The sequence below is a fragment of the Lipotes vexillifer genome, unplaced genomic scaffold (genome assembly GCF_000442215.2).
Source record: "Lipotes vexillifer unplaced genomic scaffold, Lipotes_vexillifer_v1.1 scaffold250, whole genome shotgun sequence".
NCBI lineage: Eukaryota > Metazoa > Chordata > Mammalia > Artiodactyla > Lipotidae > Lipotes > Lipotes vexillifer.
In genome coordinates, this window is record NW_006785198.1 from 2,168,533 (window position 1) to 2,185,740 (window position 17,208).

A 17,208-nucleotide genomic window follows, 5' to 3' on the forward strand; every position below is an offset into this window, starting at 1 on the left:
GCAGGAATTAGGAAAAAAGGAATACTTACCTACAATTTTATCAAAAGAACAAATTTCTGCTACATTGTAGTTTAAGCTTTTTTCTTTCAGACATTCGTTTGCAGGTTTCCCCCAGGCAGCCCAGACAGATAAGGAGAATGGCATTCAGCAATACTTCTATAAATTACTCAACATAGACATTGTGCAATCCTGATCTATTAAAAATAGTGTTCCTTTTCTTGGTCCCTAATAGTGTATGTGGGTTTTGTTGCTTGAGATTTCTGGGCATGGGAGTATTGAAGGAAGTGGAGGGAAGGAAGGATACTGTTGCCTTTTATTCCAGGTTATCCACATAAATCATAATTGTCCACTTAATTTGCTGTAATTTTCTCCATTATATAAAAGGAATAAAAACGTTGAACCTCCTGTAGGGTGAAGGGGCTCAGATTAATATTTGCCAAGTACTTTGAAGCTGGACACATGGTTATCCTCTAAAAATGTGAATCAAGATGTGTCCTTCCCCCAAAATAAATTCAGGGTCTAATTCCCTAAAGAGTTACCTAACAATGAAAGTGGGTTGTACAGTGAAAGCTACGTAAATACTGAATTTAGTTATCTCTTAACCAACATTACTCTTCCTGATATTCTTTTGTAGTATCTTAGAAAATGCAATATCAACAAAACAAGAACAAAAAACCCTACAAGGTTAAGTTTACACTTTAAAATGAGGGTTGATTTTTTTCTTCACACTTGACAAACGAAGTCTTTGTTTTGCAGCCTGGGCTATGGACTTACACACTGAACAATACCCATCATTCTCCTCAAGCCTTGAAAGTGACAGTGACCTCTGGTGCCTCCCGCTCAGCCGTGCCCCCTGCCACTGTGGAAGCCTTTGTGGAAAGAGACAGCACCCACTTTCCCCATCCTGTGACAATTTATGCAATTGTGAGAAAGGGGTTTTATCCCATTCTCAATGCCACTGTAACTGCTACAATTGAGTCAGAGACTGCAGATCCTGTTACGCTGAAACTTTTTGATGATGGAGCAGGTAACAAGGAATATCATGTAATTTTTCATGTTCTCAAGAGCTGTTCTGATGCTGCAGTATCAATATTAAGTTTATCTTTAAAATTCTTCCAATTCAATTATTTTTCTCACCCAATCTTATGAGAATCTCAAATTCTCATGGACTCACTGACATACTAAGTAGCTACAGGTCTCCACCTGCACAGGGAAAGCAAATGTGAACTTGGGAAAAGAGAGTCTCCTTGAGGCTCCTCCGAGTGGCTGTGCGTGAGAAGAATGGAGGGAGGAAGTCGCCCGACACCTAGATCTTGGCTTCCACTTGTCCAGTGACACTGACCACACTTAGTAAGGCCACTTGGGAACAGGCATGCCCACATTCCTTTAGGATTCACCAGTTTTCCTATTCACTGAAATAATCATATTGGACAATTAAAATAGCAAATGAAAACCCAAAACGGGAGATGTAATGACAGTTAATCCATTTCTTCTTCTTTCGCCCGGCTGTTAAAGAGAAAATTGGAAATTGAGTTGACCATAGATTGTTCTTTAGCCAAGTAGTTGGGTTGATGAGAGAGCAAAGCCATGGCCTTTTACATGTGTTATTTGGTAACAAGAAGACCAGGCCAGCAAGCTTAGTGGAATCAGGATAGAGATTTCCCCACCACTGGGAAAACAAAGTAAAACAAAACAAAACCCTACTTCAAAGCACTCATTCTGCACAGAGAGAGTTCAGAACTTCATCATCATACCTCACAGACACCACAGCATCAATCTGGGCAAAGAGCAGCACTTGGACTCTTTCTGACTAACTTGTTTTAACTTTTAAAAACAAACTCCTTTATTGTTTTATTTTTTCTGTTCTGTTCTTTTCTTAAACTAAATTCTCAGAATGACAATAGACCTCAAAGTTTATGTTGGCAGCCCCAATGTTTGATCTACGAGTAAAATCATATTCCTTCTCTTTGTTGTTTCAAAGATAAAAATTTTTTAAGAGTCTTATGTTTGTTTAAAACAAGACAATTTATGTGAAAAATCTCTGTAGGTTATTTTGCTGTGATTCTCCTGAGCCCATAACTTCAGGCAGAATTTTGTTCTGAGGTGCTTTAATGTGGTCTGCCCTACGTGTAGGCTATGAGGCAATGCGTTGTTTGTAGAGAATAATAAATAGATTAAAGAAATAAATGTATATACCAATTAAGTATAAGCAATTATAATAATAAACCAATTAAAAGTTAAAAAAAAAAGAGTCTTATGTTTGGCAACCCATTAGTATCTTGCCATGGCAATCTTGTATGACATTTATGAAACAAAAGTTCATTTAAAAGATTTTAGTTCAAGGCCACCTCAGAGGATACTAGAGAAGTCCTCTTATTTTGCCTACTGGAATGGATCCAAACAAACTTCTCAGACTCTGATTGCTTATCCCTGGCCACACCTTTCACTTTTTGTATATAGTCCAAAAATACACTTTGCAGAATGTTCCTCCCTAGCCCCAGCCTGTGGGCTGGCCTGGGAACAGATCCTGCTGTCTTAGGAAAGAGCACCTCAATAGGCTTTTATATTTATTCCCTGGAACCATTCCGTTTGTTTGATGTCAAAATTTATACCCTGATGAAAGAAACAATGAAAAGCTTGTTTAAACATCGAAGTGTAAATTTAGATTTTTCCCCTGTACTTAATACACATGCACATAGTTGTCTAATACTTATGTTTATAATGGAAATAGTATTTATCTGCTAATAAAATTAATGAACAATATAAAATGCTTTATAATTTTAAATATACTTTCTCATGCACACTCTCAAATAATCATCACAACCACCCGGTGAGATGTTATCCCCATTTTATAGATGAGAAAACTGAGGCTCAGAGGGATTGTTTCACAGCTACTGTGGCAGATCCAGACCTTAAAAAAAGTACCCTGACACTCAAGCCAGTGTTCTTTCCCATTTCTTTCTGACTCAATGATTAAAAGAGGTGGCAGTGGTAACCGTGGCAGAAAGAGATTTTTCTTTATCATTTCTCAACCAAGATAGACCTTATTAATCATTAAACCACTAAATATCAAGATCTGATTTCTTTCCAGTAGATAAAAAAGGTTTCTAAAACTACTGTGATCATAAAGTGCTTAGCGTTTTTTATTTTAATAAAATATACTCCTATTTTTCTCATGTTAAGGAGCAGACCTGCCTCTGGTGAGGATTCTAGAGCACTTTAGTGATGATGCAATGCTAGAGAACAGGGCTGGGTGTGAGGTGTAAGAAGTGAATTGACCGTAGACTAGGACAAGCTGCTTGTCCCGTGTGGCCACTTGCACTTGAACAGTGAATGTGATCTGCACTTGGGCTAAGCTGCACCTCCCATGGCTGCCCTGGAATCTAGGCCTTGCTGCCATTCAGTCACGGGCTTGGTTTGGAACTGAATGACTCTCTGAGGACCAATGCAAAAGGAAAGAAGTCTAGCACTGGGCAAGCTTTTAGAATGCCTCCTGAAGCAAGGCACATCCTCCTGAAGTGGGCAGAACCAAAGCCTGTCAAACTCCAAGTCAGTGAGCACCTTAGAATCTAGAACAATCCACGTATCCTCTAATGAGGAAATTAATTTCACACTATTATATCAACTACCAAAGTTTTTTTTTTTTCATCACAGCTTCAGGGTGTTCATAAACCCCTTGAAATTGCATGAAAGTATGTATATGTACATATATATTTATTCATTGGGAGCAGAGTAGCTTTTATCTCAAAAGGGTGTGTGACTATAAATAGGCTTAAGAATGTGCTTGGTTTCTATGAAAACCTAGTATTATTTTCAGTGATAGGAAGGAGAGCGCTAAAGGTGATTATTAAATGCTTTATTAGCACTGAAGCAGGTACAACTCATTCACCTTTAGAAAATAATTTTTCAGAGGTTAAGGAATCACAAGGAGAAATTATGGAGCCATTGGAATTTTCATCACCTGATAATATCAAAAGTAGCTATGAGCATGACAGCATATGCTAAAATTAGAAGAACAAGGGGGATAAATCTTATTTTTAATGATTTCATTAAATATTAGTAATCAACTGTGATAAGTATTGACATTGAGTTTTTTTTATATTAACAGGTGCTGATGTTATAAAAAATGATGGAATTTACTCGAGGTATTTTTTCTCCTTTGCTGTAAATGGTAGATATAGCTTGAAAGTGCATGTCAATCATTCTCCCAGCATAAGTGCCCTAGCCCACTCTATTCCAGGAAGTCATGCTATGTACGTACCAGGTTACATAACAAACGGTAAGAATCATTAGCACTGTTATTTGAATAACATCATTTAATGTGTATATTTCTGATGACTGTGTGTGTGTATGTATCAGAGAGAGAGGTGAATTTCAAAACTCTTTTATATAAGTCAATGCAAAATTTGTTGATTATCTCTTTAATCCTCAGTGATTCATGATAGTAGATAACAGGAAGGCAGTAGGTAATTCCCACCGATTTCTCCTACCCTCGTTTTAGTCATTATTTTGACCTCTTTCTTGTGACTGTTTCATCAGAATTACTACCAGGCAAAGGGATTTATTGAGTTTTCTTAGTTCCAGCTCCTGTACTTCCTCTACAGAGGAAAGAGGAAGAGGCAAAAAGTTGTTAGCAGTTTAAAGAAGGAAGCAAATAGCCCAAACAATCCACACAGGAAATGAGTTCCTGAAAAAATATGAGTGTGGATATTACAGGAAACTGAAGATGTTCTGTCTTCCTTCAAGATAAAAGCGCCAAATACAAAGAAGATACACATATTTTTTAAACACCATTATTATAATAGTTCCTGATGGGAAGCAGTGGTTAAAGTATAACAAACAGAAATATGCTGTAGTCTTTAAATATAATCTCAAAAAATGTTTCTAATCATTCTTATTTGAAAAACTGCAGAATCTTTTTGAATACTTTTCTTGTATTTTAGCAGCTATAACTAATCATTTGGACCATACCATAACATGATTCTACATTTTTGTACTATATGTACTTTTCAGTAGAAAACAATAAAGATGCTATAGTGGATTTGCATCTCCTGATACTTTTAGTGTTGCCTAGAACACAATTTACTCTCACCTATATTTAAAATAATTTGGATTATTTCAAAACCAATGTAAATCAATTTGCAAGGTAACAGAGTTTTACTGCAAAGATATGATTTTGTATCTAGATGTAATACTTCACTTCTAAGTAGATATTCCCTCTTTCATTTATACATCGAACATTTTTGAAGGCCTCCTAGGTGACAGGCTTAGTCCTCAGAACTTGGGATACCAGGTAGAATAAGACTTGATTCCTATCAAGGAGCTTGCAGGCTACTGACGGGTCTAGTATCTTTTTTAAAGCCATGAATTTAAAGGATGCAAATATCAACATCAAGTGTACACTGAGAATAGAATAGTCATATTCAACTCTGCTTTTATCTGTGTACATCATATAGGCCCTTGATAGCACAGAAAGAAAAATTTAGACTTCCCTAGGCATGCCTACCTCACATAACGTTCATTTATCAGCTCATTTTCAGGTGATGACCTTGAGAGTACACTGCATTGAAAAATGTGAGCTGCTCTGTTTTCACACCACCAAATCTCCGGGCACAGCAGCATCTACTTCCTTCCTCTCCTCCCTAGTGCCTCTGTTGGATCTGCTCTGGATTCCACCCAGCCTGCTTCTCAAGGGTCCTTGAGAGCTCTCCCTTGCATGTCCTCTGAAGAGCATTCAAGCATGATTTATTACTTCCCATATTAAAAAAAATTTTGGTGGTTCCCCCTTAAGCTGCTGTCCACCTGTCTACTCCCTGTCACCCAGTTCTTTGAACTTAAATCTAAATCTGCCGTCTGTACCTTCTCACCTCCAGTTTACTACTCTGCTCACCGCAAGCAGACCTCCACCCACATCACTCCACTGGAATTGCTCTGGCCTTAGTCACCAATGACTACCTGCTCTTATATCCAAAGGACGCATTTCAGTCCTCATTTTACCTGACCTCAGCAGTACCTGACACAGCTGATTGATTTCTCCTTTGCCATTTCCTAGTTTCTATGATACCACACTCTCCTGCTTACCTCTTATTCTCTGGAATTTTTATTCTCAGGCTCTTTTTCCAGCTTCTCTTTTTCTACCAAGCCGCTAAGTGTTGGCAATTATCAAAGCTTAGTCTTAACCTTCTCTTCTCACTCTTCTATCTGGAGCCACGTTACCTGGGTTTGAAACCTAGTTCCTCCATTTACTAGCTGTGTGACTTTGGGCAAGTTACTTAGCCTCTGTGTGCTTCGGTTTCATCATCTGTAAAAATGGGGGCAATAATTGTACTCTCCTCATAGCATTGCTGAAAAATTAAATAGTTGATAATATAAGGTACTTTAAAAAGTGCCTGACACATAGCGAGCACTTAGTGAATACTTTTTATTTTTACAGCTGAAATTCTTATTAGGTAATCTCATTAACCTATATGGCTTTAATAACATCTATAAGCCTATAACTTCCTAATTCATAGGTTCAAAATTATTAAATCTAGCTAAAACCTCTTCTTTGAGCTTAAAATCCATATCTAACTGGCTCCTTGACATAGTCAATTAGATGTTTTACAGGAATCACAAACCTTGTAACTTAAATAGTTAGTCTCCTCCCCATAGCCTGTTGGTCTTCCCATTTGCTCGTTTTAGGAATCTGGGAGCTTTTCTTTTTGTTCACCAACTTTCCCTTCTTCATCTTTCCATTCAAATCCATCACCAGCTTTTGCTGATTTTCTCCCCAAAATGCATCTCGAAATGCCTACTAGCCTCCTCTCCACTGCTATCACCCAACCCAAGCTGCCATCTTCTCCCATCTGGACTGTTGCAGTGGCCTCATTGCTTCCTGTGCTAAAATCCATTCTCCACTGACAGCAGCCAGAGTGACCTTTCAGAGAGCAAATGTGGTCATATCACTGCCCTGCTTCCCCACAGCATGTTTAAGGTTAAACTCTAAAATCACTACAATGGCCCACGAGGTCCTACTTGAACTTCTCTCTCCTGTCTCATCTCAAACTATTCTCCTTTTGCTTTAATTAAATTTTTCTAATTTTCAAAGCTCTTCTCCACAGTTCAGAAGTTTTTACACAACCTCTTCCCTCTGCCGGGGATATTCTTAACCTCCGTTCTTTATCTGGTTGACTTCTATTCATCCTTTAGGAAATTGTTAAATGTTACTTCCTTGATACCACTCTAAATTATGTTACTGTGTTATTTACTTTCATAGTACCCTTCCATTTTTCCTTCTTACATTTATTACAATTTATAAATATATGTTTATAAATATGACTGTAAATTCCATAAGCAATACTGTTTTGTCTGTGATTGCTGGCATAGCATATGCCCTAAAAATATATATTGAATGAATGAATGGATGAATGAATTGTTGAATAAACAAACTGTTATTCTAAAGATGTAGCAAAGGAAAAAAAAAGTCTTAAAATGTCTCTCAATTATCTGCAAAATCAAGCTAGCTATTCAGGAGATGGTAATTTGTTGTTTTGGCTATTCTTTTCTTTGGTGTCATAGGTAATATACAGATGAATGCCCCAAGAAAATCGGTGGGCAGGAGAGAGGAAGAGCAAAAGTGGGGCTTTAGCCGAATAAGCTCAGGGGGTTCTTTCTTTGTGCTGGGCATTCCAGCTGACCCACATCCTGATGTGTTTCCGCCATGCAAAATTATTGACCTGGAAGCTGTAAAAGCAGAAGAAGAGGTGACTTTATCTTGGACAGCACCTGGAGAAGACTTTGATCAGGGCCAGGGTAGGTTTCTTGCTTTCATTACCTATTTTTCTACAAGGTGGCATTTCCAATAACTATGTCAGGGGTTAGTTGGGTAAAAAATAGCTTTGGGGGCTTACAGATGACAAAGCTGTAGAGGATTGCATGGAAAGCTTTGAGTTTCTGATAAGGCCCTGTATCCTGGAGTCTAGGAAGAGAATGTATCAGCTCCCCCAGGATTGACGAGGCCCTGGTAAACTGACTGACACTAATACAGAAACCTTTGTTGGAAACATAAATACCACATGTAACAGTGGTCTAGTAAGAAGCAATGGGTTCTGCTTTACAGAGCATGGACTTTCAAATACTGAAGGTTATTAGTTTTCTGAAGATTAGATGGTGTTTATTCAAGGGCTTACAAGTCAAGTTTAAGGTAATAATTCCCATAAGTCATGAAATACTTGGTGCATTGTCCTCTCCTATTTCTTGTCATAATTTTTGTTAGGGAGGCTGGGACCAGTTCCCTGATTTGAAGCTTGGGCATTGATGAGTTCCTTTACTACTTTCCTTTTTCTAATGCTTTTATGCCAGCCTTCAGGCTTCCACCTACCTCATCTCTTGATCCCCACAGCAACTCAACAGAAAAAGTTTCCTAAAAGAATAACCTTTCCAACATCTTTGCCATTACCAGAACATGATAATCATTGATTACACATTAAATGGTTTATTTCCTGATGCGTCTGATTGAGATTTCTGTAGGAACCAACCTTCTCTATTGAGAGCTAATTCATCAATATTGGTCAATAACAGTGACCACCTTGGGCCTTTCCCAGTCTTGCTTTCAACTTGGATCATCTTTTTTTGGCTTATAATTCTGTTTACTACTCTCTCCAGAAGACATCTTAATTACAAATAATTTTGCACTGCTGAGAAACAGTCAATATTGTAGTTTTGTCTTGAAATTCTGTTATCACAATCTATCTCTTCTTGCCAGATAGGAAGGAAGTGAAACATTTTACATTCTAAATTAAGGATTTTCCTAATTTAAAGTTTGGAGATGTGAAACGATTGAAACTGTGGGATGGGCGTATCACTTGTATAATGGAAACAGCTGTAACTTAACTTTAGAAAAAAAGTAGTTCCCACTCTGTCTGTAAGTCCAGCTGTTTAATCTTTGGCAGGTTGCTTAAACTCTATTACCCTCAGTTGCATATGTGGAAAATAGGACTAAAACTATCTATTTCATAAAGTATTGTAAAGATGAACTGAGATTACATATAAAATAAAAAATGGAAGAGAAAGTGGGCCCAGTAAGTTTTCTGGGCTCCTGGTTTGCACTGCTAGAGAGTTCTCTAGCTTCTTATTTGAAGTAAGGAGCCACCAATACTCATTCCCATCTTTATGCAAAAGTAAGCATGGTGCCACCCAGTATTTTTCCTCTTTCCTCACTGCCTCAGAAGCACAGTTGTGTGTTAAAAGAAACAAACACAAGCTCAGACTCCCATTACTACTGGGAACTGTTTTTTTCAAGAACTCTGGTGGTTTCAACTACACCACTGAATGAAGAGTAGAAAGAAAGTGAATGTGCAGTATCAGTGGTTATGAATGGCTTGAAAAGAAGAAATACAACCAAATGGGACTTTAGTTTAGAATTGGTATTACAAAGGGTTTTAGAAGGGAAGAGAGGATTTCATACCTTCACATAAATGGCCCTGATGAGCAGTATGACTGAAGCAGATCAAGCTTGTTATAATGTGGAACCTCAAGTGACAAAAGATTGGGAGGCGGGGCATGGCTGGATGTGTATTAAGTTGCTGATATCACTCAGCCATAATTGACTTGATGACCCAGCAATGGCAAAATTGACCAATTAGCTATGAGTATACCAACTAGCAAGTAGGTGTCTGTTTAACTCATAAACATGTGCTTTCATCACCTCTTTTTTTTTTTTTTTACAAATTGTTGTCTAGGAAGGTGTTATACTCTCCTCTATGGCCAGAGTTAGAAACAATAAGGGTATGTCTCTGGCTTTACAATTATGAAAAATTTGACTATTCTTAAAAGCCTTATTAGCAATAAATGAACATCTAATATATGCACAAGCATATCAATGTATATCCAGTACCAACTCTTCACCATATACAATATACTGTAAAAGATGACAAAGTACATGAAATAAGCAAAATATTACCAGATCATTATTATGTTTGGGAATGTATTTAGACAAGGCATTATGGAAATGGATTATTTCCTTAGGTTTTCATTAAAAGTGTGGGTAAAATAACTGTTAAAACTGAGTATCAGGCATAATCTGTATTTCTGCTATAAAGTTAATTTCCTTTGTGTTTTCTCCAGAAATTAAAGTGAAAATATATTATTTACTAAGGAACTATTATGTGCCCAGCACAGTGCTAAACATTATATAAAAGTAATTTAAGATGGTATCACACTCCAAGAACTTATAATCCTAGGCTAAGAGAGAAAAGGCATAAAATGGTCAAAAAACTATTTTATGTATTACACAGTGCCATTTGTATAATTCAGACTTTGGGAGCTACAGGTATTATAAGGTTGTAGAGTGGGTGGAAGCAGAGCAAAGACCAGTTTCTAATGCCAGGGGCCTGGGCAGAGCCTTTGGAGTAGTGACAGACCACAAAAAGCACCAATCTTGGGCCTCCTTCCTTGCACTCAGTAGCTTCCCTACGTGTCTAACAGCCTGACTTTCACACTGTTTCCTCTGATATCTTTTCATCATGTTATACAACTGTCATTGAACATATCATCTTTACAAATTGTTGAAAATTTGCTGCTTCCGAAAAAGCTGTTCAATGACAGCAATTTTTTTCCATTTCCCCCACCCCCAGCCCTCAGTTATGCTTATTGGATGGAAGAAGGCTCAATGTAGGAGAAATCTATAATAATCCTTAGGGGATGGTTTGGATTTCAAATGAAAAGAGGAAGTGGGAACTGTTCCCACTGGTAAAAGATGGGGTCAAGTCTTTGATTTCCTCTGCACGTCCTCAATCCAAGCCCAGGGCTTTACCAAATTTATTGGTAAAGATGCTAAGGAAAATGTAAACCTTGGTAACTGGAAAAGTAGCAATTATTGGGAAATAGGAAATAGGAGACAGTGTAGCCTAGTAGAAGGCTGTAGAGCATAGTGTTAGAGTATTAAGCTCTGGAATCAGACAGACCACATTTTATCTGTGTAACTTAGGCAAGTTACTTAATTTCTCTAAACTTCTGGTTTCTAATTTGCAAAAGCAGATAGTAAGAGTACCCATCTCAGAGGGTTGTTGAGAGAATTGAATGAGAAGAGGCACAGAGAGGGATTAAAACAGTGTCTGGTCCATACTAAGTGCTCAGTAAATATCAGCATTTATAACATTTTGGAGCCTGAAGGGGTCTTAAAGATACACTAGTCTGACTCCCTTGTTTTAAATGTAAGGGAATGGCCCTGAGAGGTTAAATGTCTTGCCCGTGGCCTTAGAGCTACTTTCATGGCTGAAATATACTGGGTGTATAGAGGTAGAGGTCAAGACTAGAGATATAGCTAAGAGGTCAAAGATGCAGAACCAGCCCATTTTCTTTTTCACAGGGAGAAGGGGAAGACCACAACTATTGTAAATGGAAGGAAACCTTTCATGAATGTATGAGCTGAATTCGTTTGGAGTCTTTGTAGTTACACAGTTGTCCTGCATCATTTTTAATAGCTGTTCACAGTAGGAAGTATATGACATTTGGAGTTAGAAGAAATGAGTTCATTTCCCGCACTACAGCTTCAAAACTTGACCCTGGACATCACATTTAACCTCCTGAGTCCCAGTCTCTTTTATTTTAAAATGGGATGGTCAACTTCACAGAGGGAGAGCTATGTATGTAGAAAATCTTTGTAAATGCTAAGGCTTATGGAATATTGTTTCATTATCCAGGAGATGACTCTGGGAGAGCCCCGTGGGGAGGGCTTCCTCCATAGAGAACAAGGGACATAGGAACAATGAACATGTTCCATTCTGAGTGTAGAGCAGATGGTCAGCCTAGCTTCTCATCCATATCTGTCCCATCGTATTTGAACCACAGTAGAAAGCAACTCAAGTGGGTTCACTCAGAGGAAATTGGCTGATTGATAAATTTGAATATGAAGGTTATTTTGTTTTGACAACCTTCTTTAAGGGTGCTTTACTTTAATTACTACTCAGGGATAGAAATAGTCTCATTACTAAAACTTATTATAGATTTGGAAAATGCTCAAAACCTAGTCACTAGAATATTTTCATTGTTTAATTAAAACTCAGAATGTCTCATGGTTTTCATTCCTGAGAACAAAATCCTCCTTTGGAGCTGCTCCGTTCATTGTTGAATCTATTTTTAGCCATTTTAGATACGAATTATGATATTATTCGAGTGGGTTAGTACTACAGGTGGCTTTCTTTTTGCATCTAGCAATTACTTGTTACCAATAATTTTGTTTTTGAGTTGATAATACATTAATACAGTTTGAAAGCTCACAGCAGCACAACAATATGAATGTACTTAACACTGCTGAACTATACACTTTAAAAAATGGTAAATTTTATGTTATACGCATTTTGCCATAATTTTAAAGGTTCAAAACAGTATAAGGAAAATCAAAACAAAATTCTGCCCTCATCTGCTCCAAATTTTGCAGTTCTGTAACATGGATTTTTCTTAATCTATCACAATCTGCCTTGAATTAATGTTATACCACTTCACATATAATGTGAGAATCTTTCAAAAGTATAATTCCATTTACCCTTCTGCCATCCTTTGTGGTCTTGCTGTCATATATTTTACCTCTACATTTGTTATAAGCCCCACATTGCATTGTTATGGCTTTTGTTTTAAACAATCAATTGTCTTTTAAAGAAATTTTAAAGAGGAAAAAAATTATCCTTTTTAGTTACTTGTATAGTATAGTCACCATATCTAGTCCTCTTCTTTTCTTCCTGGAGATCAGAATTTTTATCTAGCATCATTTCCTTTGTAGTTGAGGTCTTTGAGTAACAAATTCTCTCAATATTAATTTTTCTGAAACATGTCCCTTAATTTTTAAAACACAGTTTCACTAGATGTAGAATTCTAGGTCAACATGTGTTTCTTTCAGCACTTTAAATATATCATTTCATTGTCCTCTGGCCCCAGTTGTTTTCTGATAAGTTAGCTATCATTCTTACTGTTATTTTTCTGAGTATAAAGTGTCTTTTTTCCCTTCTGGCTGCTTTAAATTATTTTTCTTTATCTTTGGTGTTTAGCAGATTGACCATGATGTGACTCAGTGTGCTTTTCTGATGCTTATTCTGTTGGGGATCACTGAACTCTTTGAGTCTGTTGAGTGTTCTTTTAATCAAATTTAGAATATTTTCAGCTGATACATCTTCAAAAAATGTCTGCTCTAGTTTTATTCTTCTTTTCTTCCTGGGTAATATTTATATTATATAATATTATAGTACAGTATAGTATAGTATATCATATATCATACACACACACTAAGTGGATATATCAGTGGATCTTAAGGGTCATTGAGATTCTGTTCAATCTTTCTACCTATTTTTTAGCCCTTCAGTTTGGATGATTTTTTTTAATTTTCAAAAAATTAATTTATTAATTTATTTATTTTTGGCTGCACTGGGTCTTCTTTGCTGTGCGCAGGCTCTCTCTAGTTGCAGCAAGCGGGGGCTACTCTTCATTGTGGTGCACGGGTTTCTCATTGTGGTGGCCTCTCTTGTTGCAGAGCACAGGCTCCAGGTACACGGGCTTCAGTAGTTGTGGCATGTGGGCTTCAGTAGCTGTGGCTCACGGGCTCTAGAGTGCAGGCTCAGTAGTTGTGGCGCATGGGCCCATTTGCTCTGCAGCATGTGGGAAATTCCCAGACAAGGGCTCGAACCCGTGTCCCCAGAATTGGCAGGTAGATTCTTAACCACTGAGCCACCAAGGAAGTTCCCGTTTGGATGATTTTAATGGATGTGTCTTCAAGGTTACAAATTCTTTCTTCCATTGTGTCCAATCTGATACTAATCCTCTCAAATGAATTTTTTCATTGCATTTTTTTTCAATTCTAGGATTTCTGTTTGCTTCCTTTTTAAAGTTTCCATATCTCTCCTCAAACTTTCCATCTCTTCATTCACTATATCCAGCTTGTCTTGTGTGTAGACCATTAACATACTCATCATGGTTATTTTAAGGTCCTTGTCTATTAATTTCAAATCTCAGTCATTTGTGACTTTTAATTTGCTGATATTTTTCTTGACTATATATCACATTTTCTGTTTCTTCACATGTCTAGTAACTTTTTATTGTATATTGGACATGTGGTAGTAAATTATAGACTCTGGACTTTGTTATATTCCCCTGAAGAGTTTTGAAATTTTCTAGTAGTTACCTTGGATCACGTGGAATTTGAGGAGGCTTTGTTTTACTTTTGTCTAGGGTTTATTTCAGTTTTGCTCTTAATCCTAGGGCATATCCCTTAATTCTGGGACACAATCTTTTTTCCTAAGGCACAGCTTTTCTAGTGTTTTAATGGACATCTCAAGATATTTACCAAGCTCCTCTGATGTGGCAAGACTCACTCTATATCTCCCCTGTGGTGGGCACTGGCATAAAACTCTGCTCCATTTTTCAGCTGTCTAGCTGTTCTTTTTCCTTTGAGCCCTTGATTTTTCACCCACACATGTACAATTCAGATGTCTTCCAATGATTTGAGAGAAGTTAATACACAGAGTTGGGGCTCATCCCTCTCTGGCTCCCTCAATTTTCAGCCACTTGGCAATCCCACACTCAGTCCTCTGATTTTTAAAACCAAGAAGATAGTGGCTTTCTGTATCAGTTCCAGCTATCTGTACTGAAGTGGAAACTGCCCTCGGAGGAAAAACTGTATAAACATGAATCAGTCACAGCCTGGTTCTCTTCTTTTATGAGTTGTAACTCCTCTGGTTCCTGTTTGTTTTTATTCCCCTTTCTTTCTTCAGAGTTTATACTTGTTACCTGCTGGTGAGTTAGTCCAATAGAAGCCACTCAACCATTACCAGAACTAAACTTTATCTTTGACTTAAGTTACAAATATTTTTGTCACTTAACATATATGTTTATATTTTGCTTAGGAGATTTTTCCCACGTAGAAAATTTTCATTTTATGTATATAAATTTATGGATTTTTATGTTTATGGCTTGTGAATTTTGAGTCTTAATTAGAGGATCCTTTTCCACTTCAAGTTTATAAAGAAATTCATTCACTGTTTCCTACTACTTAATAGTTTTTTTTTTTTACATCAAACTTTTTATTTACTTTGGAGTTTATCCTGATGAATAAAGGTTTGCAGTATGTATCCTATTTTTTCCAGCTTTTTACCCAATTGTCATACCACCATTATCAAGAAATTTGCACTTTCCCCTATTAATTTGGGTTCTACCTCTATCATTTACTAAATTCCTAAATGTATTTTGGTCTACTTTTATACATGAATCTATTCATGCACCAGTACTGCAGTTTTTCAGTTATGAAGCATTACAGTGTTTTTACATCTGATAAAGTCAGTCCTTCCATTAAAAATTTGTTATTTTTTGGGGCTTCCCTGGTGGCGCAGTGGTTGGGAGTCTGCCTGCTAGTGCGGGGGACACGGGTTCGGGCCCTGGTCTGGGAGGATCCCGCATGCCGCGGAGCGGCTGGGCCCGTGGGCCGCGGCTGCTGAGCCTGCGCGTCTGGAGCCTGTGCTCCGCAACCAAAGGCCGCGATACTGAGAGGCACGCGCACCGCGATGAAGACTGGCCCCCGCTTGCCACAACTAGAGAAAGCCCTCGCACAGAAACGAAGACCCAACACAGCAAAAATAAATTAATTAATTAATAAACTACTACCCCCAACATCTTCTTTAAAAAAAAAAAAAAAAAATTTGTTATTTTTTAACCTTATATGGCGAATCTTGTTTATTTATTTTGTTTAAACTTTACAATAAGCTTGTTAAAATAGAAACTAGAGGCACTTTTAATAAAACCATGTAAAATTTACAAAATAACTTAGGGAAAAATAACATCTTTATTGTGTTGACTCTTGCTATTCAAAAACATAATAAAACTTTCCTCTTATTCAGGTTTTAGTATGAGTTCTTATGTAGTGTCTTAAAATTTTGTTCACATATTTCTTGCTTTGTTTATTCATAGGTATTTTGACTTTTTTGTTGCTATTGTCATTAAGCCATTTCGAATAAACTAGAAAGCTTACTCAAAATCACTTTACTTCCCATTTGTATTTTTAATTTCAGCCAACAGCTATGAAATAAGAGTGAGTAAAAGTCTACAGAATATTCAAGATGACTTTAACAATGCCATTTTAGTGAATACATCAAAGTTAAATCCTCAGCAAGCTGGTACCAAGGAGATATTTACATTCTCATCAGAGCTTTTCACAAATGGACTTGAACATCAACCTGATGGAGAGACACAAAAAAGTCACAGAATTTATGTGGCAATACAAGCAGTAGATAGGAACTCCTTAAAGTCTGCTGTATCTAATGTTGCTCAGGCATCTTTGTTGATTCCCCCAAATTCTGCTCCTGTATTTGCCAGAGATGATCTTATATTGAAAGGAGTTTTGACAGCAATGGGTTTTATAGGAATCATTTGCCTCATTATAGTTGTAACACACTGTGTTTTAAACAGGAAAAAGAGAGCAGACAAGAAAGAGAATGAAACAAAATTATTATGAACAAATGTGCAGAGTACTTTCCTTCTTAAATGTAAGACCCATGGCTTTTGCACTTTACGAAAACAAGCCAATAAAGTCAAATTATCATCAGATTATTAAAAACGCTTTGAGTTTTTGTGTAGTATAGATCAGATTTTTACATGGTAAATAGACAAAAAAAATCTTTTATAACACTAATGGAGGCAGAAGGGGATTAGAAAACCTTTAAGCTTTGGCTATGGACAAAAAAATTAAAGTTATTCTCTAAGGTAATGTGTTTAAAGGCAAAGGCAATGGCAAAATTGAATCAGAGTCAATAAAAGCTTGTCTTATTGAAGACAAAAAATAGCCCAAGTAGAGAAAAGGATGTTAGGCCTGAATGATATAGTATAACTATCTATGTGAAGCAATTGTTTAGTTGCTATGATTAATTTTTAATTCCCCTTTATCTGTTCAGAACAGGTTGCTTGTTAATGACTAAAGATCAAGCTGTATTTTACATATGAAGTGCCTATTGTAAAGTTCTTTACCTCTTTCCATTTGGTTAACTATACTACAGATAGATCCCACTGATAATGCTCAAAGAGATGTTGATTCACTATAAGAGTTAACCTTAAAATGTAGGTATTATCCTTGTCCCCTGACACTGGTTTTATAACAGAGGCCTATTGAATTTATTGTTTATAACTTTCTAATCTCATCAAAGCAGCTTTCCAAGTTATTTGCCTTGGGTGGTATTCAAGGAAAATGGTTATAGC

The 17,208-nt window shown here is 37.0% G+C and overlaps 1 protein-coding gene across 1 annotated transcript in view; it reads left to right on the forward strand.

The window, feature by feature from the left end:
• Window positions 1-17,208, forward strand: part of CLCA2 (chloride channel accessory 2) — a 39,537-nt gene extending 22,329 nt beyond the window's left edge. The window contains exons 11-14 of the mRNA XM_007457242.1: window positions 757-1,027; window positions 4,109-4,279; window positions 7,558-7,791; window positions 16,029-17,208. Of these exons, the coding sequence (XP_007457304.1) occupies window positions 757-1,027; window positions 4,109-4,279; window positions 7,558-7,791; window positions 16,029-16,471 (1,119 nt within the window). The 3' untranslated portion in view covers window positions 16,472-17,208. The remainder of the gene's footprint in view (window positions 1-756; window positions 1,028-4,108; window positions 4,280-7,557; window positions 7,792-16,028) is intronic.